General features: G+C 35.6%; 1 protein-coding gene across 3 annotated transcripts in view; it reads right to left on the reverse strand.

Annotated features, from left to right (window-relative positions):
- Window positions 1-521: 521 nt before the first annotated feature.
- The window catches only part of LOC124367331 (5' exonuclease Apollo-like), a 31441-nt gene continuing 8571 nt past the window's right edge, over window positions 522-23391 (reverse strand). For 2 of the 3 annotated variants that reach the window (XM_046824065.1, XM_046824067.1), the window contains 5 exons: window positions 20841-20932; window positions 19071-19168; window positions 11147-11231; window positions 10131-10270; window positions 6221-8958 (listed from right to left, as the gene is read on the reverse strand). In XM_046824065.1, the coding sequence (XP_046680021.1) occupies window positions 7242-8958; window positions 10131-10270; window positions 11147-11231; window positions 19071-19168; window positions 20841-20932 (2132 nt within the window). In that variant the 3' untranslated portion in view covers window positions 6221-7241. Of the gene's footprint in view, window positions 807-6220; window positions 8959-10130; window positions 10271-11146; window positions 11232-19070; window positions 19169-20840; window positions 20933-23391 lie in introns of those variants that run through there. The other variant, XM_046824068.1, reaches the window with a different exon arrangement.

The following is a 23391-nucleotide window of genomic DNA, read 5'->3' on the forward strand; positions in this document are numbered from 1 at the left end:
GCATTGATTTAACCCAACTATTGTATTTCTAACATGTTCATGACTTTAAAATGTAGGTTGAACGAATAAATCATGTGATTATGTATGAACCACTAATTATATGAACAACATTAACAAATATAAAAAAACACTAACCTACAATAATATGTGAAATCAATACCGTAAACTTCAAACATGGATATCTAAACTATTTATTGCAATTTATAATTGTATATTTTGGACTTTATTATTAATGAAATTCAGTACCAAAAATGGTAGCAGAATTTGCATAGCTAAAGCCTTTACCGTTACTAAAAACAGATTATTGTTTGTTTGCTTGTTGCCAATGGCAAACATCCTATCCTTGCAGTCTACCTGCCCTGCTATTACTGGGAGGCTTCGAAATAAAATTAAAAATGTTCCTATGTATTCATTAAGAGTTCTCGGGCGCTAACTTTACCTACTAAAATAATATATTCTTTATCTTTTTTGCTCAAAAGTAAACTGCCTAACCCAGAAAATATATAATCAAAAACAGATACTGTTGTGTGTTTTAAATTTATTACACATTTTGACTGCATTTTATAATTTCTTCAGTAATTAGGCTCTGTAGGAGACGTGAAGAAAGTCTTCAACAAGAGGGTCGTTCAACTTCGGGAGTTCAAAAACTGCAATTTCTTCTATACAACTCGTTCCCCATGATTTTCGTCCTATAATTTCATCAGTTGTCAAGCTCTCTAGTAGTCATCATGGTCGTCTTCAACAAACTTTGTCGCTCAACTCAGGGAGTTCCCAAGCTTCCATCCCCACTATAATGACTGGTTTATCTGGACATATAATAGAAGGTTTAACAGCTGGGTTTATAGCGAAATAGAATTATATATTTATATCGGCACTCTAGTGTTGATAAGAGAAGAAATAAGATTTCTTCACTGGTCATGGGATAAATGTATGAATGACGGTAGAGCACTCTTGTGTAAATTTATGTAACAAATGGAGCAATATCTGAATTAAAGAACAACACTATATTGAATAATGTGAGCATCTTAAGAAAAAGTTAAAAATAAATTTTCAAGTTTGTTTGGGAAATCGTTTATAACTGTCTTTAAAATATACTCTTTACATTTTGAATTATTAGCATTAATTTGACTGCTCGAAAAGTATATTAATAGAAGTGTGAGAATGAAGTAAAAAATTTAATCTCGCCAATAATTATATAGCTATTGTTTATTAACAATGGGATTTTTAAGTTTGAACTTTACTACTGGAATTTACACATTACACCTTCCCCCCAATTCTCCCTGTACACTTTGGGTACAGAGAGGATTAAAAACAGCTCTAAACATGCATTTGGCAGCTTTCATACAAATAATGTATTAGTTTTATAAACAGAAGAGACATAACGTTTCATTACATCAATAATAAATAAAAAATCACTTTAAATAATCTCTTAACGTTGCATCTTCTTATAATATTTGATTTATGGTATAAAAGCTGCTCAAATTACCGTTACATGCTGTGATTAATCATTCTTAAAACTAATGTACACTTTGGGCAACAAGAGATATTAAGATAGAATATATGAGATAGTAAAATCAAAAAGGTAACTCATCCATTTCCAATCCTCGTAGATGTCTTCACGTAGTAAGTGTTGATCATAGGCCAGCTAACAAACATCAAGAGCGTACAGTATTGAATAATTAATACTTTTATTGTTGTTTCTAAGGTAATGCATAATTTATACATTGTTGATATTATTTTCACGACTGCTATTTTTATTTCACAACAAATTTTAAGTCATGGACTGGGGGAATATTAAAAAAAATTATAAGAACTACTGGTATATATCATTAATACAAAAGTGTCATAGTCTTCTGGCTAATTCAGAACTGTAAGAGTCAGAGATGTATGTATGAGAATATACAAAATAAATAATGAAATAAATAGTACAGTCGGGTTGCACCAAAAATGGATATACATAGACTTTACTATATTGGTTTTAAAAATATAATAATTAACAACTTTACAATGAAATAATTCCATTCGTAACCGTTTATAAATTAAGTTATGAACCAACACAAAAAGAGATTTCATAGGTCGGTAAACGAATTTTGGTTACCTAATCAGAATAAACAACCGATCTGCAATAAATTAAAAAGTTTGTTTGGGAAATCGTTTATGACTGTCTTTAAAATATACTCTTTACATTTTGAGTATAATAAATACCATAAATTAAAAACCTTCAACATTATCAATTTTTAACTCGTATCCAACTATTTGGCTTTATTTCATATTTCGTTGTTAACGATTAAGTTGGTTCAGTATACGTGTCCCTCTAGAACACGTTCAAGTCAGAATATGAAATTTTTAAAATTTTAGCGATCTCCAGCGACCGGTATTATTTTAGTTCTACCCAATATTTATACATATTAAATTGCTCGGTCGAACCGTTTACACTATCCGCCACATAAACAACTCTTAAATAGTCGATTTTGATTTGGAAAGAGACAATGTGTAAATTCTTATAATTTTTCAAATAGTCGTCTTTGTGAATTTAGTAGAATACTCAAATATTTCGTGGTATTCATAAAATTTTAAACTTATTTAATACTTTTGAAGTCTCTTATAATTGAACACTCTCATTAACTTTAATCTGATGATTGCTATAGCTTACCAGAGATATGCCAGACAAGAATCTATCGTTACTGTAAACAGAGTGAGAATAAATAGTGCATCTAGCTTTTAAGATTCTAGTGTTTTACACTGGGAAGATTGCAGACTTTCTACGTATTCCTTATCGTAATAATATTTTTCCTTTTAGGTCAATAATTCAACGTTCGTCGGACGATTTTGAGTTTATCTACTATCCAAAACCACTTACGTGACAACTCTGCTTCACTTTGAATAACAGGTCAGGTTTACGATCAGTTCATTCTAATCAATGCACGGTTATTCAACAAAGGTGTAAGCATTATAAGAGGGAATGAATGAATGAATGTCCAATGCTATAATTATTACCCAAGCGTTTAATTATTACACAATCATTAAAAAATCATTTTAGAATCCAATTTTCATCAGTTAGTTGTAAATTTCAAATTTAAATTGTTATAGGGAAGAATAAAACAGGCACAGTGAGCACTAAGCTTGAACAGCCGGTGGAACAATGTTATCTGTGTAGTCCAGATTTGGCTTTCAAGCTGGCTATTGTACCTTCACTTGTAACATACATTTATAATTTTTTACTAAAGGTGTCAAAAGTTACTCCAGTGTTTAAGAAAGGTGACAAAAATTGTGTACATAACTATCGTCCAATCTCAATTGTCCCTATATTTTCTAAAATTTTTGAATCAATTATGTACAACCAGCTGAATGGCTATTTTGAGTTTCATAATTTAATTTCAAATAGTCAATATGGCTTCCGCCAGGGAAGATCTACAACTTCGGCTGTATTAAACATAATTGATCATACCCTAGAGGCTTTTGAAAAAAAGGATTCCTCTTCATTAGTTTTATGTGACCTCAGTAAAGCATTTGACAGTGTCCTTGTTGATGTTCTTCTTGATAAGCTTGCATTTTACGGTGTTAGTGATTGTGCTTTAAGACTTATTAAGTCATATCTTTCCAATAGATTGCAATATGTATGTGTCAGGAATAAATGCTCTCAAATGAAAACCGTGGAAACTGGTGTTCCACAGGGTTCTATTCTTGGGCCTTTTTTCTTTATCGTTTATATTAATGATCTTCCTAAAAACCTCAATACTCATTCAGTGATTTACGCTGATGATACCACCTTACTTTCTAGTCATCATAATTTAGACTGTTTGGCACAAATTACCCAACAATCTGAGAAAAGGGCTTATGAATGGTTTGCAGCAAATAAGCTAGCATGCAATTTGGATAAAACACAGTGTATTACTTTAAGCCTCAAACAGGAAATCAATTTGGTATCGGTCAAGCTCCTAGGAATTAATGTAGACTCAAAATTAAACTGGTCAACTCATATAGATACTGTCTGTAACAAAATCTCTAGAGTAAATTACTTACTTTGGAAACTCAAAAGTTTTGTTAGTCCAGAGTATTTAAGATTGGCATATTTTGGGCTTTTTCAGTCGCACATATTGTATGGTCTACTTGTATGGGGTCATTCTTCACATGTCATTGACATTCTTGTGCTACAGAAAAAGGCTGTTCGTAATATTGGAGGAGCCAACCCACTTGAACACTGCAAACCTCTTTTTGTACAATTTCAAATTCCCACAATAGTAAATCTTTATATTTTTCAAGTTTTATTGTATACAAAATCTAATTTGAATCTTTTTTCATACAAGACAGGAGATCCATCAATACAACACTAGGGGAAGGAATAAGATTGATATATTGCCTCACAGACTAGCTAAAACTAAAAGCTCGTTTAAATTAAATTTTATAAATTTTTTTAATAAGCTGCCTGATGATGCGAGACTTGTTTCCTTTAAAATATTTAAAAAAAAGTTATATGATTGGCTAGTGAAAAATCCTTTTTACAGCATTGAGGAATTCATGAATTGCCATATTAATGTTAGGTTTTAGTTTATAACTAACTATAATTACTTTTATTTATTGCTACTTTACTTAAATTTCATGTGAACTTTTTACAACACTTTTGTGTTAATGTAATTTTTAGCTCTAACAATGTATGTAATTTTAAAATGACTTGTCCTATTTCTGTAAACAGATCAATGGAATAAATGATTCTTATTCTTATTCTTATATAATAGAATTACACACATCAAATTCCGTTCTGTATATTTTTGTGTGTGAATTCATATGAAAACCATGACATTGAAACTTTTAGGTCTAGTGTGTGATAATAATTGTAGATTTGTGTTTAATAATTTACTAAACTATTATTATTAAGTTTAGAAAATTTTTTTATTTAAATATTAATAATAATATTTAAGAAAACCAAATTTCTTCAATTATTCCTTATAAATTTTAAAACTGCTAATTATAATATACGCATACTCTTCTTATGAAATAAGAAATAATTAAAATAGGTACAACAAGATTATAAAATAACTTTCAGATGCTATTCCATTCTGCATTATTATTTATTAAGTAATTACAAAAAAAACATCAATTTTTCCTCGGACTTCAATCTGTATGTAAAAAATTTACCGAACGTTTATATAAATACTTAACGTTTGTGGTTAGTAACACACTTATTGGTATGTTTTTAATATAATCGTTTCAAAATCAATACTGTAACATAAATTCACCAAATGACTTTGTTATTTTAGTTAAAATTGCACATACCATAAAATAATCACAATTACCCAGTTAACACAAAGGTTTGTAAACTTTGTAGGCCTTCATCTACACAACACAACAGTAAACCACGACATGAACAGTTAGATGACAGGTTACGTTACGTAACCCTGTTCCGACGCTGAGCATGGCATTATCATTTATGACTGGAACAGATGATCTAGGTTTATTCTTACTGAGGATGGAATTATAGAATTTGTTTGGATGGAAATTTAATTTCTCATTTAAAATGTTATCTTTTGTTTGTTATTAAATGCTCTAAATTGCATACTATTTTCAAATGTGTTTAGTACGTTCTCTTTCCCACAGATTACGCAATGTAATGTTTAACTGTTAGTGATGTTGATTTTTTGTTGTGCAATTTTAACTAACATAATGAAACCATTCTTAATACTGTAGTCTGAAGATTGAGGGTTACCTCTGGAACATGTGTCACCTAATCAGTTGATTTTGGATTTGAGGAAGGTAGGTATACTAATTGGTCAATTAAATCAATAAATTTATAGTCATCGGCTCTGTAACAGCCATCATTCTTGCTAGCCCCTCATAGTCCATCCATGGGCTTTGGTGCTCGTTACCACTACATCCCCTCAAATACCTCCTTCCTTTCGAAAGTGAGCAGGCAAGTGATGATCAGTGTTGGAAAGAATGTTTTGAAGACACTCTAGTTAGAAGTGTACTCATTCTCTTCACCCAGTGGTCTTGCAAAATGTATTTCTTTCCTTATCAGCACCTAAACTGATCCCAGATCCAAACACCCAAAACAATTTGGCTGCTCACATTATTCAGTATGAGAAGTTTCGAAACACCCAAAAGTTTTCTGGGTACTGGTACCCAAAAAGATTACCGTACCTCAACACAAACTCTGTTCAAATTCAAAATATATGAAGGTTGTCCGGAAAGTAGGTTGCTTTAGTACATACAAAATTACACGTAAATTTTACAACTTTCTTTATTATACACATTTGAGTGAAGAACTCTTAAATTACTTTTCAACATAGTTAGCATTTACATGTAAGCTCTTATTGTATCTAAGTACACGTGTTTTTTTATACATATTAAATGAAATTCTGCCCCCTCTGCATGTGATGAAATGTTGCTGACGGTGATTTTAGCAGTGACCCTTTATTGTGTTTTTCGTTCGACATTGACATAAACAACCTATGCTTCATTGCCCGTGACTAAAATTCACCTTCTTCGTGGTACCAATAAGAAACTTTAAGATTTCCAAATTCTCATGTTTTCACTTCATCAATCCAGAGTTTGGGTACCATCGGGCACAAAATTTACGATATCCTAGTTTCTCAGTCACTTTCATACACTATAATTCTTGATACCTGCAAAACATGCTGAGAAAGATGTGGGGATCATGAACCTTTTGAGTTTCCTTAATCTTATGATTGATTTGTTTGTGAAGGTCAGTAATCACCGGTGGTTTAGTTTTTCCATCGTGAAGACTAGTTCCTGCTTCACAAAACTATTGATATTATTTCTAATTGCTTTTAATATCATCTCCATAAAAAGAACATGATTCAGATAGACTTCAAACGGTTGTCATTTTTTTCCACAAAAGGAATCTAATGATACTACTACGAACTTCAAAGCCTGCAGGAGAGTTGATTGTGACAGCCATTTTGAAAATTAGTATAGAGTGCTTGGTATGGTAGCAACCTTCACTGACACTGCTACCTCCTACCATTCGGTGATCGGTACCTAGGCAACTTACTCTCCAAACGATCCTCGTAATCAAGCTTATTGATTTTGTTAAAATCCATCTTCTAGTTTAACAGGGATGGGATTATAGGTCAAAGGTTGAGAAAAAGCACATCAGCTTGTTAGACTATGTAATTAGTAATAAGCAGTTAACTGTAATCCAAACATCAGTCTTTTATAGGATTTAAAATCTCTTAATTACATCTGTAACAATTATATTTTATCATGTATGTAACAGAAAATCAACTAAATTTTTTATCAGCAAAAATCTTTTGCCAATTATATTCCCTCCAAATATTTTTATCCCTAGTTTGAGATTTAAGTGCAGACCGTTTCCATCGGCTGTATATATTATTTTTATTTATATCAGAATAAAAATTATCACCCGGGACTTTAATGAAATGGATAGCTTTGTTAACAACACGGCGTTTAGTGTATAATTGTGCACAATGTGTTGAGGGATTGTCTTCCAGGCTAACTGAAGAGTCCTCAGATGAAGGAGACGGTATCCTTTGATTGGCTACAGCCTTACAGAAGCAGTCGGAATCAGAATCACACTTACATATGTTCCCTAACAGAGCACCGAATTTTTTACTTATGTCTATGTTTTTTCTAAGATTTTTAAAATGAAATCTATTTTCCTTTACAGGATTTTTATAAGATTTATCGTGTGCACGATTTGATTCAGATTCAGAATCGCTTCCACTAAGATTCATCACTAATGATGAATGATTTTCAGAGTTTGTCGCAACGACTTTGGTTTTACTCTGATGATTTAAATTTTTCTCTAAAGTTACGTTATTTTTCAAAAACTTAGAAGTCAAAACAGGCGACTGAACAGTTACACTGTTTTGAGGTTCGTAAGGGGTGCTTGAAACTTGGCCACAGTTGAGTTTGGGGTTTAATGAGGACTTGAAGTTTTGATAGCTCACAAGTTGAGACAGAGAAGTTTCAACTTGAATGTCTTTACGGAATCCATTTTGATCTAAATTGATTCTGTTTATTACGTCACCATCAAGATCTCTCTGTATACTTTCAGAGTTTGGCGTCTGAATACAAGTTTGACTCAGTATTGATTTGTTATCCTTCATCTCTGGTGGAATGGAAGTAGGACATGAGAAATATTGACTTTTCTCTGAGTCATTGGGGTTTTGTAAATCAAGTTGGGTTTTAGACCGAACAGAAGAAGATTTATCGCGGCACATTGGCAAAGGTGGCATTTCCAATTTCTTTTGATTAATAATGCTATCAGAGTCAACCATGTCAGTGTCACTATTTTTCCTTAGATCATTATCTGATTGTCCAAATGCTGTACAAGGAACAGGATCCATTTGAGTTAATTCTTCATCAGAAATTGGAGCGTACTCATCTTCAAGATGTTTTGACGTTTGGCAGGTTGAAGGATCACCTGACTCGTTCAGTCCTCTTCCCGCGGAACTTGAACTGTCAGACGTCAACTGATTACATTTTCTTTGCAAAACAAAACCTTCTGCTTGTCGAGGCACCAATACCGGTGACTGGCTATCTGACCAAGAGTCATCTACAATACGTTGATTCTGGATACTGTTGAAAGGCAAGTTTTCAACTGCCAAGTCTGGAATCTCACTTGAAAATTCATTTGTATCCATCGGTTCTTTGGACAGATCCAGTATACTTCGAGGAATGACAGAATTGTTCCAAGTACATTTCTGAAGGAGTACATCGGAATTATCGCTCAAGTCCTGGTCCTCACGTTTTGCACAATCTGTAACCTCCATTTTAACTATCGGGTAGATTGTGTGTGGCTTTATTTTGGAGACAAACTCAACGAGTTCGGTGTGGCAGCTGTGGTCACTGTAGGGTAGGTGGTGAACACCGCTTACTGCATCCTTCAACTTAAGCGTACACTTGAAGCCAGGTGGCACCACGCTGTACAGTGCTGTCAACAAAACTGTCAACACAGGACCCTTCTCTTCTTGCCTGAAACAAGTCCAAAACGAATCACTCAGAGCAAGGGGTTATGAAAACAAGTAAATGTTATCTGCTTTCCACAATCAGAATATTTTCAATCACTTTACACATCGCATGTAAAAAGTTACATTACTGTTTTACTTTTAAATGTAAAATAGTAATGTAGACTATATTTATATTGTGGCTCTTGTTTTACACTAATAGTATAGTTTATTAATTTATGGTTAGGTGTAAGAGAGGATTTAATAGTCCTAACCTCGCCAATTGAGTATGTTTTACGTTGTATTCAATAAACACATTTTTCATTTCATTTCCATGAATGATTACCATATCCATAGTGGAATATAATTAAACGAAATTGTTCACACTTTTATGTAAACAGTTTTTCTCCATGAAAAAACATTTTAGTACATCAATAGCTTCTGTTGCGTCTTTTGTTGACAGTTCAAGCCGATCACTCTCCGCCCGTCAATCCTCCTCATACTTTTCATCTTCTTGAGGATTTGAGGGTTGAACAGAAGCCAGGATATCTTCATCTGTTAGATCTCCACATACTGCTACATCATCATTGAAGTCAAAAAATTCTTCAAACTCCATTTCTTGGCCACCAGTACTTCGCTATCTTTGATCCAGTCCAGAAGAGGGATGGGTGGGGTGTATCAGCTGTGATTTCATGTCGAGACACGCGTTTGAGTCACTGTTTGTTTTGAAAACTACATATTATAGAGGTCGAGGACGTAAAATATGTCTTATGGAGGTTTTTTATCTAATTACTACATTGCATAGACGGAATGTTACGAAAGTTTCAAGGGGATTTGAAAAAATTCGTCTTATCGAGGTTTGATTGTATACAGTATGTTGACCCTGTGTGAGTCTTTTGGGAGGATGAGACATCTCAACCGGGCCGTGCCGTGCATGTCACATGAAGGTGACTTTGGTAAGTGGCATAATTCCTCTATTCAACCGTTTTTTTCTCGCTCTACCTTCCCATCCACGTTTGTCTAATTTGTGTTCTTGAATGTGAAAATTATATACTTAGTCTATAGAGAATTCATTGCTCTCCAAATCACAATCTTTAATCTCAAGAGCCTGATTTAACTCTTTACGTTATTCTTTAATCTTAAACCATTCAGAACGTATTAGGTTAGTTTTTATTTTAGTTTTGGAAGAAAAATACTTACAGCCTGCGTAAATATAAGCTGTTGATCTGGTGCATTTCCTTCACATGAATTCTGGACTCTTCTGGATTTGTGGTGAATACATCTTCATACTGGAGGTAACACAGAATTTTCAATCTCTCCTTGGAAACAAGAACCTTCTCCTAAAAGAAAGAAAAAAACAGGTTTTGTAACGAAACTGCAGTTAAACATCAAACAAAGCTGCATATATTGTTGCACTAAAAAATGTCTACAAATTTTGATACATGTTTAGGAGGTTAGGTTTTATGCAATAATCTTTTATTACTATAGATAAAGCAAACATTAACTGTGACCAAAATCTGTAAAAATAATAATAGGTAACTATTGTAAAATTATTTCCTATGGTCCTTTAGACAATTAATTGCCAATGGCAGAGTACAGTGGGTACAACGGTTATCGCAAGATAACCAGATCAAGCAACGTCGAGCGTGGCTGCTGCTTGGATGGGTGACCGCTGAGCGATCCTGTCCTTGCAAGCAGCCCGCCTGCTCGGCCGTTGGTTGTGGTTCCCAGGTTAAGTGTTAAAGAGGGCTTTTTAGCCCTAACTTCATCTGGTAAAATAAGACATCTTTACTTCACTTTTTACTTTTAAAAAAATAGGCTATTAAATATTAAATATGCTTCATCTTGATTATTTAAATATTGGCACATGTTGTGTATGACTTAGTTATACATTTAAGGAAGTATCCTGAAATATTTTACAATGATAATACACACAAAAATAGTTTTATTATGATAATGCATTACAAGTAATGATATTTTTCATCAGCACTAAATTGTGCTTCTATGTTGGCTATATTTTAAAATTTATAAACTGGAAACAATATCATTATTTAATCATTATAAATTTGTTCATACAAAAATATTTCTTATCATTTTTATTATTGAAATATTCTATAAAAAGAACTTATAGATTACCTCAGTTTTAAAATGACTGTAACCAAAATTCATATTTCAGGAGCTATTCATTGCCATTCCCTTAATGTTTATTAACATACCTTCAAGGCCAAAGCTATTGCACGCAGCACTTCTTCCTTGCCCAACTTTCTAACTCCAATCACGACATGGTGTTCTGGATACCTCCTGCAAAATATTAACTATTTATAATTCATGGACATACACATTTTTCTTTTTTTCTCTTAGGACAAGAAGCTTAGAAATTACACATAGCCCTAAAAGGATCTTTGCACTGCTTCCGAAGTGACAGGATATTCTGGATGGGTACAGTTGGGAGTAGAGGCTGCCTCCTGTCAGGATCCATTAGAAAGAATTTATGGCACTAATCTCGAGTCATGTCCCCTTGGAAGAAGGGGAAGCCAGCTCTGAACCAGCCTCTCGATTAATAGTGAATGATCAACTAGGAGGGAAGATTCAGCTTCTGTCTGGAGGTTAAAAGTTGCTGACGATTATGTAGAAGATCTTTTTACTACAGCTGAACAGTTTAATTCTTATTTTACAACAATCGCAGAAGAAACCCTTCAACTTAATAAGGAGACAAGTACTAATACCTTTTGCACACACAATAACTTCCTAGGAAATGAACTTCTTTCATTTGATCTGGCATCCAATGATGAAGTGTTAAACATCATCAACTCAATAAAAACCTCCTCCTATGACGAGATTTCATAAAAAAATTTTGAAGTTCTGTCAGGACGTGACTTGTCAGCCTTTAACTAATGTAATCAATAAATCCTTAGCACAGGGAGTTTTCCCCTCAAAGTTAAAATTATCTAAGGTCTATCCACTACACAAAAAAGGAAATAAGCATGACATATCAAACTTCAGACCGATTTCTTTAGCTCCAACTGTGCCTAAGGTACTAGAGGAAGTAGTACTTTCAAGAATACTTGAACACCTTAAACACAATGACCTGATATCGAAAGGACAACATGGGCTTATCCCAGGAAAATCAACTATCACTGCTCTTACTGAACTCATTGAAAAAATAATAGATGTGGTGTACATATCTGAATCTAATATAAATAGTCAGCTATCTAAAAATATATTTGTAAAGATAGGAATGTTGATTATCGATCTGGCCGTTGGCGGTTATATGTTATGTGACGTAATATGAGACCATACTGTTTGAATAAATCCTATTGGCTACTGAGGTCACGCCACTTCTCCCCGCCAACGTTCCGTACCGTTCCAGCAGCGAGTGTTCTGCCCAGTCCAGTTTTTACCCACGGTCCATGAAACCCCGCGTCCCTCCCGACCAAGATGTAGTACAATAGTTTTCCTGAATTGGTGTAATTTTATTACCCAGTATTATTACCACCGGCCACGAACATCACAAATGGCGACGAGGATTTGTGGAAATTAGTATTAGTGCGAAATTCCGAGTGTACATCGCCGCTGGACATCAACAGTGAACACCACGTGCGCGAACAACACGAGGACAGTTTTTGATCGAGTGAACATCACAAAATGGCGAGTGAACAATCACGAAGATTAACAGTACGAATTTTCTTTAGTTTCAAACCAATTAGTGTGGGAGGAAGTGTAGTGTGCAACCAAATCATTTTAGCTACGAGTTGATGTGGCAAGTACAATTAGACGAACTACCGTTTCCTGTAACTAATATAATGGCGCAAATAGGCGTTATCGGGGAATATGACGGGTCAGTTGAAACCTGGGCGTCATACATCGAACGTTTTGAGCTGTTTGTGGACTGTAATAGCATTGACGCGGGTAAAAAGGTCAGTACTCTTTTAACTGTGATAGGAGTAAAAAACGTATAGTTTGTTGAGAGACCTGTGCACTCCTAATAAACCGTCGGAAAAGACATTTAATGAACTGGTGCAACTTTTGCAAAAACATTTATTCCCGACTCCTAGCTTCATCGCGGAGCGATATCGTTTTAGTAAAGCGAGTACAGTTGGAAGGCGATCGGTTGCCGAGTATATTGCAAATTTGAAAAAAATGACAACCCATTGTGACTTTGGCGCGTCGCTAAATGATTACTTGAGAGACAGACTGGTGAGTGGCATCAGAAGTGAAAGTGCCAAACAAAAACTGTTATCGGAAGCCTCGGTTAACGTTCGAGCAAGCGACCAAAATAGTGCTTTCAATGGAGCAAGCAGAAAAATCGGCGGCAGCTCTATCAGTCGGAAGACCCGAGCGGGATCCATCAGTTGAGCAGCGTGGTGGCCAGGAGGGGGAGATTCGAAATGGCGCACCGCATTCCCAACGCATTCCCAGACAGCACGGAGCGACAACGCTGGAGCGGCCTGGAAGGGAGCAGGGGAACAGCCAAGGTCAGCGGCGGCACGTCACCAGGGCCTTCTGGATGGCAGCGGCGATCTTCGCCAGGTGGCAGTGGCAGTGGCGCAAATGTTTATGTTGTGGCCTCACAGGGCATTTCCGTTCACAGTGCAGTTATTAGGCGTGAAGTGTCATTTCTGTGGTAAACAAAACCACATAGCAAAAGTGTGTCGTTCTAAGGTAGCTGGTCGGCAAGGTACAAATGTAAATAGAGATAAGACTAATTTTAGAGATAGTAAAAGCACTGGGAATTCCAAAAATTATCGCAAACATAACTACCTAGAAGGTGTTGATGACAGTAATCAGTGTCAGGGGACACTGAGCAATTTGTGGATGATGTAGCCAATTTATTTAGAATGAATGAAAAGGTGACTGACAGAGTCAAGGTAGACCCAATTTCAGCTTAATTTAATTGTTAATGTAAAAGCTTAACGTTTGAGGTTGATACAGGGGCTTCTGTGAGTGTTTGCAGTGGAGGAATATTACAATTCTCATTTCCAGATGTGTAAATTAGAACCTAGTAAGTTGACACTCAGCTCTTATACTGATCAACCTATCACACCTTTAGGCAAGATCAAAGTTGAAGTTAATTATAACAAAGTAAACAAAGTAATGGACTTGTATGTCATCAAGTCCGGTGCTCATCCACTTATAGGTAGGGAATGGTTAAGTGCTCTAGGGGTTGAAATTTCGTTTAAAAATAATGACAGGTTTATTGAGATAAGTAAAACCGATGCCGATAGTTGTCTTGAACTTAAGAACAAGTTGTTCAAAGAATTTCCTAAGGTATTCAGTGACGAGATAGGTTGTTTTAAAGGCGAGCCTGTAAAGTTAACAGTAAAAGAAAACACGGTTCCTAAATATTTCAAACCTAGGCCAATACCCTTTTCCCTGAAAGCCAAGGTTGAAAACGAACTAGCTAGCTATAGATGAGAAAGTGTTAATACCTGTAAGTAGCTCAGATTGGGTACGCCCATAGTTCCTGTATTAAAGAAATGTGGTTCAGTCAGGATTTGCGGTGATTTTAAAGTAACCTTGAACCCTTGTTTAGAAGTAGAAAAATTTCCGTTACCAAGAATAGATGAGTTGTTTGCAAACCTGCAAAAGGGCGAGAAGTTTAGTAAGATCGATTTGTGTCAAGCATATACCCAATTAGAGTTAGATCCAGAGTCTCAGAAACTGTGTACCATAAGTACACACAAAGGTTTATTTTGTTATTCCCGTGTTCCAATTTTTGGCATAACTTCAGCAAGTGCTATTTTTTCAAAAGAAAATAGAGCAGACTCTCCAGGGTATAGATCAAATTGCAGTATTTTTAGATGATATTCTAATAACCGCTGAAAATGATAAGGCTCATTATGAGAAGTTAAGAGAAGTGTGTAAGAGGTTAAATGAGAAAGGCTTAACTGTCAAAAAGAGTAAATGTACTTTCTTTGCTAATCAAGTAGAGTATTTTGGGGTTTGTCATTGACAAACACGGTTTGCACACCGATCCCAAGAAAGTAGAAGCAATCAAGAACGCACCTATCCCAAAGAATGTCACAGAAATTAAATCGCTAATTGGTGCTAATTAACTATTATTCTAAATTTTCTTCCAAATTTGTCAAGCATTTTTAAGCCCATTGTACAATTTATTAAAGAAAGACGTTCCATTTGATTTCAACAGGCAATGTGTTCAGGCATTTGATAGAGTAAAAGAACTGCTAAGTAGTGAGACTATCTTAGCGCACTATGACGGCAAACTTCCGTTGAAGCTGGCGGAGACGCGAGTTCTTTTGGACTAGGTGCGGTCCTGAGTGTTGTCACACCAGAGGGTATTGAAAAACCATTAGCATACCAGTCTAGAACGCTAACTAATGCTGAAAAGAACTACTCCCAGATCGATCGAGAGGCTCTAGCAATTGTCTGGGGCGTGAAGAAATTTAACCAATATCTGTATGGTAGGGAATTTACTTTAAGTACGGACCACAAACCGCTTCTATCAATATTTGGTCCTCATAAGGGTTTGTCAGTGTTTAGCGCCAGCAGATTGCAGCGCTATAGTTTATTTTTGTCAGGGTACAAGTTCAATATAGAATATATAAAATCAGCTGATCACGGTAATGCCGACGCGTTCAGCAGGTTACCACTGACAATGAAAGAGCCGGAAGTGAGCGGCGACGACCACTGGAAGGGCAGTTATTTGCATTGTCTTTTGGAAAGCTCTGTGCCTTTAACTTTTTGAAAATGTACAAACAGAACGCTAAAAGATCCAATTTTATGCAAAGTTATTGGTTATGTAAGGCACGGGTGGCCCAATAGCATCCCTGGGGATGACAAGGAGTTGTTGCCATATTTTGCAAGGAGGGAAGAGTTGTCTATAGTAAATAATATATTGGTTTGGGGTTACAAGTAGTCGTGCCTAGCAAAATGAGAAAATATGTGCTGGACGAGCTTCACTCACTCATCCCACATGGGTATAGTCAAAATGAAATCGATAGCTCGTAGTTTATGTTTGGTGGCCTAATATTGATGATCAAATTGTGTCCTTGGCAAATAATTGTTCTTCCTGTTTAATGGAGAGAAATAACCCTAGCAAGTGTCAGCTGCATACGTGGCATTATCCCTCAAGTCCATGGCAAAGGCTTCACATGGATTATTTAGGTCCGATTAATGGAAAAATGTATCTACTAATTGTTGATGCGCACAGCAATGGCTGGAAGTGTTTCCTGTAGCTTCCACTTCAGCCAATGTAGCCATAAATCATTTAAGAGATTTGTTCAGTAGGTTTTGGTCTGCCAGAGACTGTCCACAGTGACAATGGTCCACCATTTTCCTCATTCGAATTTCATAATTATTTTATGTCAAACAATGGTATCAGACATACTTTGAGTCCTCCATACCATCCCATGAGTAACGGTTTGGCAGAGAACTCTGTCCAAATATGCCTAAGAATAAGATCAAATGTGCTTTACGTGATAAGAAAGATGTAAATATAGCTTTAAGTAGAATATTGATTTGATTATCGAAATGCTGTTCATGCTACCACCAATGAGACCCCAGCAAAGTTGATGTTTAATAGGCAATTAAGAACTAGGTTAGATTTATTAAGGCCTAACCTGTCAATGACAGTTAGTAAAAGACAAGACAAGCAAAAGGAGTATTTCTCTGGAACTAAAATTAGACTATTTTATCCTGGTCAAAATGTAATTGTTAGGGACTATCGCACCCGTGACACAAATGGTGAGTGCCACGGTAATTAAGCAGATCAGCAATGTTATATACGAAGTTGAATTGACGTCTGGCATTGTGGTTCTGACGGGCATATTGATCAGATTGCAGCCGTGCAGGGAGAGCCAGCTGATGTAAACAAACAGGTAGATATCAGCTGACGCCTTTCGATGACAGTTCCTCTTCCCCCCCGGTCATGACGCCGGTGGGGCGAGAACCAATAGCAGTGAGTCCCCACTCTCCGCCGAGCGGTCGTGGTGGCTCGCTCCCCTCCCCTCTCAGTGTCGTGCCGTTCTAACGGTAAACTAACAGCTGATCGTGGCAACACGTCACCGGCTGCGACGGCAGCTGTCATGCCGCGCCAGCTGTTCCCAAACAACAACAATGATAGACGCTATCCTGTGCGGATTAGAAATCCCGTGGATAGGCTGAACTTGTAAATTATATTGTTTTGTTCTATTTTAGTTTGTTTCATTATATTGTTTTTTATTTGTCTTAGTTGTGATAACCAAAGCATTCATACCATTTTGCTTTATTGTAGTTTAAGGAAAATTTATTGATGTTACTATATTAATGTGTTAATTGAATTTCAACCAATGTTTTTTTGTTTAAACTATGTAGTATGTTATTTTTGCAGTGTTTTTCAACTTTGGAAGGGAGGAAATGTGGTGTACATATCTGAATCTAATATAAATAGTCAGCTATCTAAAATATATTTGTAAAAGATAGGAATGTTTGATTATCGATCTGGCCGTTGGCGGTTATATGTATGTGACGTAATATGAGACCATACTGTTTGAATAAATCCTATTGGCTACTGAGGTCACGCCACTTCTCCCCGCCAACGTTCCGTACCGTTCCAGCAGCGAGTGTTCTGCCCAGTCCAGTTTTACCCACGGTCCATGAAACCCGCGTCCTCCCGACCAAGATGTAGTACAATAGTTTTCCTGAATTGGTGTAATTTTATTACCCAGTATTATTACCACCGGCCACGAACATCACAATTGACCTTGGGAAAACTGTCACAACTATTTTTCTTGACTTAAGTAAAGCTTATGACTCTTGTCTCATACTCTAATTCTCACTAAAATCAGTGCCCTTGGAATAAAAGGAACAGCTCTTAGCTGGTTCGAAAGTTACCTTACTGGGCGAGAGCAAGTAGTGGAACTAAAGCAGTGTGTGAATGGTGTTAATTAAATTTTACAGTCAAGACCACAAAATATTACAAGGGGAGTCCCACAAGGGTCAGTATTGGGCCCTCTATTGTTCATATTGTTTACAAGCGACCTGTCTGAAAAACTTGAAGCCTATAGTCACCCCGTCATGTATGCAGATGATACCGCACTAGCGCACTAGTTACCTGCAATAAATCAGTAGAATCACTGGAGGTCAACACCTTCATTTCAGTTAGTTTAGCACAGCAGTATTGTTTAACTAATGACCTGGTGTTTAATCCATCTAAAACCAGGTTCCTTGCAGTGGGAAGGCTTGAAGATCACGTATCAGGACCACCTGATTTAGAGAGAGTGGATGAACTAAAACACCTTGGTGTTTTTCTTGACCAATGTCTGTCATGGAACTGCCATATAGATAATCTTTGCTCAAAACTAAGCTGTGCCATCTTTGCCCTTAGAAGAATTAAAGCAACTGGCACACCATCCACCTTAAGGATTGCTTATTTTGCCCTTTTTGAATCTCACCTACGATACGGAATCACCCTATGGGGTGGTTCCTCAGTTGGTAATCCCCAGAGGGTATTAATTCTTCAAAAGCAAGCAATAAGGGTTATGGCCGGCCTCTCTCTCCTCGACAGCTGTAGAGAAGCCTTCAAAGACCTAGACATCCTTACAGTCACCTCAATCTACATAATGGAGGTAATTATTTATGCTTCAAAACAAAATCTGTTAAGAAATGAAGAGCTACATGCTTATCAAAACTAGAAGAGCTCAGGCATATCATCTTCCAGCCCACAGAACTACTCTCTACACCAAAAAGCCATCATTTGCTGGAGCCAAGCTTTTCAACAAACTTCCCGAGGACCTTAAAAGTTGCAACCCGAAGACGATGAAAAGACAACTACATGACTGGCTGGTGAAGATGTCAATCTACACCATAGAAGAATTGTATCCTTGACCTTCAATTTTTGCCCTCTTGTTTAAATTTTCTTCTCTTATAATGTAACCGATTTGGACTTTTTTACTATCCTATGATGTGACAAATATTCTGTTCTCAATGTTCATGAATAAAGAGTTCTCTTTCTTTCTTACAATTTTTTAATTTTTAAGGCCCTCAGAGAAGTTCTATGCCCCCCCCCCCCTGGTTACGTCACTGTTGTGCACTTAATAAAAGTTTATTTAGTGGCTTTGATAAAACTGATTTGAGTGTTCATCAGATGAGTTCCAGAAGAAACACCTAGTAATAAATAAAAATTGGTTTTGCTCACTGTACCTGATCAGACTGATGATATCCTGGAGGACTTTCTCTCGTGGTGGAAATTTACAATGTTCTGCAGCAAATGTATTGTCTAAGTAGAGTCTATTGACACACTGAAACATTAATAAATAAAATACGAAATTTTATAAAATGTTTTAAGTTTTTTCAAAACTTAACAATTTATTTAGGATTACTAGTAAAATTCAAATCAAATAGGGGTAACATTAAATAAAAACACTGAAATAAAAGAAATATAAACATGTAGAGTGTAATAGTACAAATAACTAAATCTATATATATATATATACACACACACAAACATTCATTTATATATATTTATAAATGAATGTTTGTGTGTTTGTCCTTTATGGAATCGTAAACTATTTGACCGATCATTATGAAAATTTGTATATTAATGTATTTTTCGAAGGAGAAGGTTTATATGCTATGCCTATTGATGTATCTCACCACCAGGCGGCAATGCAAAAGTTAAAAGTTTTTGGAGCGCCTCTACACTATAAACTGCGATTACGAGACAGTTAAGTATATTAAATAGTGAAAAACTATTTGAAGGCGCTAAGCTTTGATGTATATTTGTCTTCAAAATACATTTCTGGTTGAACTTAAAGCTTGCGTGTTAGACCACTTTATAATAAAGTACATGTACGTAGAAAATGGCTATAAACACACACTTTTGACAGATTTTCTTGATCGTGGCAACAATACAAACTCTACATCGTCGTTGGAAATATAATTCACTTGAACCAGAAGTGCACATACACGGGCAAAGCTTACGAAAAGCGTGCGAAGCCGCGGGAAACAGCTAGTAATAGATAAAGAACAATGCAGTGCTCACTGAACAATAAACTGTGTAGTTAGTTGTCATTTACAGCTGATTACATATAGAGTAAAGTAAGTTGCAAAACCAACAATTATATGTTATACAGCACTTGTAAAATATTATATAAAGTTTAGTTCAAAATTCTATTAGAAAGATTTCTTCTCTGAGAACACTTTGGTATAGCACAAGTATTTCAATACGTTTTATATTTTAAACAATTAATTTGTGAACGTCCCTATATTCGGATGTTGGGATTTTATGCAGATAACTTTGACACCCATTATGTATGGACATTGGGATCAAAATGTTAGACAAGAAAATATACAAGAAATAACGACTATTTTTTTTTTAATTCAGAAATATCACTGATGCATTTTCTTTTTTATCTCTGAGTTTATGTATTGGTTTAGACAAATGACGTAAACTCTGACTATCAGTTTTGTTATACTATATAATTAATTTAATTGAATTTAAAAAGTTTCTTTTTTCACTTTTATTATACAGTACTTTGTTTTACTAAACAGAAACTATAAAAATTTTAATGTAGCAGCTTTGGTAATGTGTATAGTTTACAAGCGCTTGAGAGTAAATAATAACTAAAATGTTACGTTTGTCAGATCCAATGCAAAATATTCTCTCTTCACTAGGATCATTTGCAGGAATCTTGCATTTGATTTTGCAGGATTTACAATATGTTATTATCCAAGACACCACAATGGCTTCTGTGTACCTTCACTTAAGTTTTATTTGGAAGATTAAAGTACGACTCATAAAAATATCAACAGTTGATAAATAAGTATTTGTATCTAGGAGTGACTTGTTCTGTAAGAAAACATCGATGAAAACGGACATTGGTAATTATTTTCCAAATAATAAATTTCACCGGATAATCTGTAGTTCTGTGGTAAAATTCTTACTCAATATAACAGATTCTTTTCACTTACTTCGTTGTCGATAACTGATTTCAATATTGGATGTTCAAGGACATCGGGATTGTACCGGAAGTCACCAGTGTAAAAAATGTTGCCAAATTTTCCTGCAAACAAGAAATCCGTATTAGAGTAATGCATACAAATAAATATTGATCCACAAAATGAAACACTGATAGCTGGAGCCTGTGCAGTAAAAACTGCTGGTTTTACACTATTCAAATCCCACTTGAAGTATATTATAGCTGAAAGAGTTATATAAACGGTGTTAGTTCTGCAAAAAAAAGCATTAATATATCTATTATGTCTGAAATGTTAAGAACAGTCTTCTCTTGAAGTTATTCACAATACGAATAAATTATGGAAATTCGTATTGTGGAATAATTTCAGTTCACCTTTTACTTAGTGCAGAACCTGAAATCTGATACTGTCAATGGACTTGACGTCTGGACTCCAAATCCTACTGAAGATGGAGATAAATTCAACATTCACATTGAATCAACTCTTCCCATCATAGTTATGTTATATGTATAAAAACTCTGTTGCTCCACCGTGCCTTGGGATCTTGTGTAAATATTCATAGTGTACTCAATTATACTCCTGATGAGACGATGTGAACACCTCTTCATATAGATTACAAAAGATGGCTGCTGGATACACCAGATAGATCTCTTACATGGTGTAGGTGACACTGATGTCAAACCTATGCTGACCTTGTTTTGAACATCTTCATCACTGACCTTTTTTGGATCTCTTCAGACGGATCCTAGAGTCAAATTCGAGACAGTGTCAGATTCCAGACACTGTACTGAATTTACACATCTGGCTACCTCAGGCATGTCTTTGGAATCTCGAAATGTTAGGATATCTGAAAGTTATTGTAAGATGGAGTTTATCACCTATCTGGTAACCTATGATCAGAATCATTTCCCATATAATACAAGTAGTATATACAAACTCTGGATAGACCTGTCAGATAGTTATATAATGTTAATTAAACTTAACCTAAGAATTAAAATTATCTTAAATACTTAATCCATGAATTAACACAATAATATCTACATATTCAATTTGTCTAAAATTTAGTCTGATTGTAGGAAATAATGTACAGTATGCTGTATAAACATTTCTCTCCCAGCCAGTTTACAAATTTATTTTTAAACTTAGTATGATTACCAATATTTTTTATTTCCTGTGGAATCTTTCCAAAAAACAGCTGTAACACTGATTAAATAAACCACTTTGATTGAAGGAATGGAAAAATACATTCCCACTGGTACTAAAATTGAAAAATACATTCCCACTGGTACTAAAATTGTTACATATGTTGTAAATTACATATTTTACTTTACTTCTATAATAATGACACCAGGTTTGTTACATAGATCATGAATCAGGATGTAAAAAAAGATATATAACAGCTCTAACAATACATCTTTGCTTGCATCAAGGGATTAACCACATGCTGGTGCAGCATGTTTGCCGTACACATACAAAATTGCATCAAAAGTGGAGGTAAACAATTATAGAATATTGTTTTATTCCAGTTTATTAAACTTAATTTTTAATATTATTTTATATATATATATATATATATATAATAATTTTTCTACATATTCTCCCAACCTTGACATACAATTTTTCATCGGATTGGTAGCTTTTTTATTCCTTCATTGTAAAAACTTCCTGGATATTCTCTTAACCTTTGGGGCACAAACGCTCCACCGCTTCTTTGTCCTTCCACATGCTTCTTTGAGAGGTCCAAAAAGATAAAGCTGTAGAATAGACGTTCCAATGTTCCCATTTTAATGCAACCAATTTTTCCCACATGGTGTTAGCCGAGTGTAGCCTGGTGTTGTGCAGAAAAATATCACTTCTGATCAATTGCAGCTTTCTTTTCTTTAAAATGATTATCTTGCTGCATCCATTACTTCACAATTTGTGATTTCAAAGAGAGTTATACATAGAGTTTCCTCAATGAGATTTTGGACCGCCTCAATGTTGACATCGGTTACAGTCGTCCTTGGGTGACGAACTTGGCTCTCGTTATAAACCTTTTCATACCCCTCATAAAACTCCTAGTAACAGGCAAACACAAGTGTTCTTGACCAAACTGTGCCTGTAATTGCCACAAAACTTCGGTTGGGCTCACCCCCTCTTCTTCTTCTATGGGGCGGCCTACTGCCATACACTTAAGCCTCAAGGGCCTTTTGCGCATCCCGGAAGCACACCATGAGGCCTACCAGTCTATGATTTCAGCAGTTCCACAAACCATCGAAAACAACCTATCAAGTCCTCCTGGGGAAATTCACCACCCTTGTCCAAACTACCAAAGATGGCATACCACTCTCTTGCTACTGCAGAACAATCAAACACCAAGTGTGCTGCAGTTTCATCCTGCTCATCACACATTCTACAGAGCGGATCCTCCTGAAGGATGCCGACTCTGTGACAATGCTTCCTCAGGTGACCATATCCCCTAATCAGACCTATAACCTGAGAAGTCATCAGTCTACTTAGTGAGAGAAGGTCAGACGCCACCCTGGAGGAAGGAGACTCACCCCTT

This window comes from Homalodisca vitripennis, chromosome 8 (assembly GCF_021130785.1).
Source record: "Homalodisca vitripennis isolate AUS2020 chromosome 8, UT_GWSS_2.1, whole genome shotgun sequence".
Lineage (NCBI taxonomy): Eukaryota > Metazoa > Arthropoda > Insecta > Hemiptera > Cicadellidae > Homalodisca > Homalodisca vitripennis.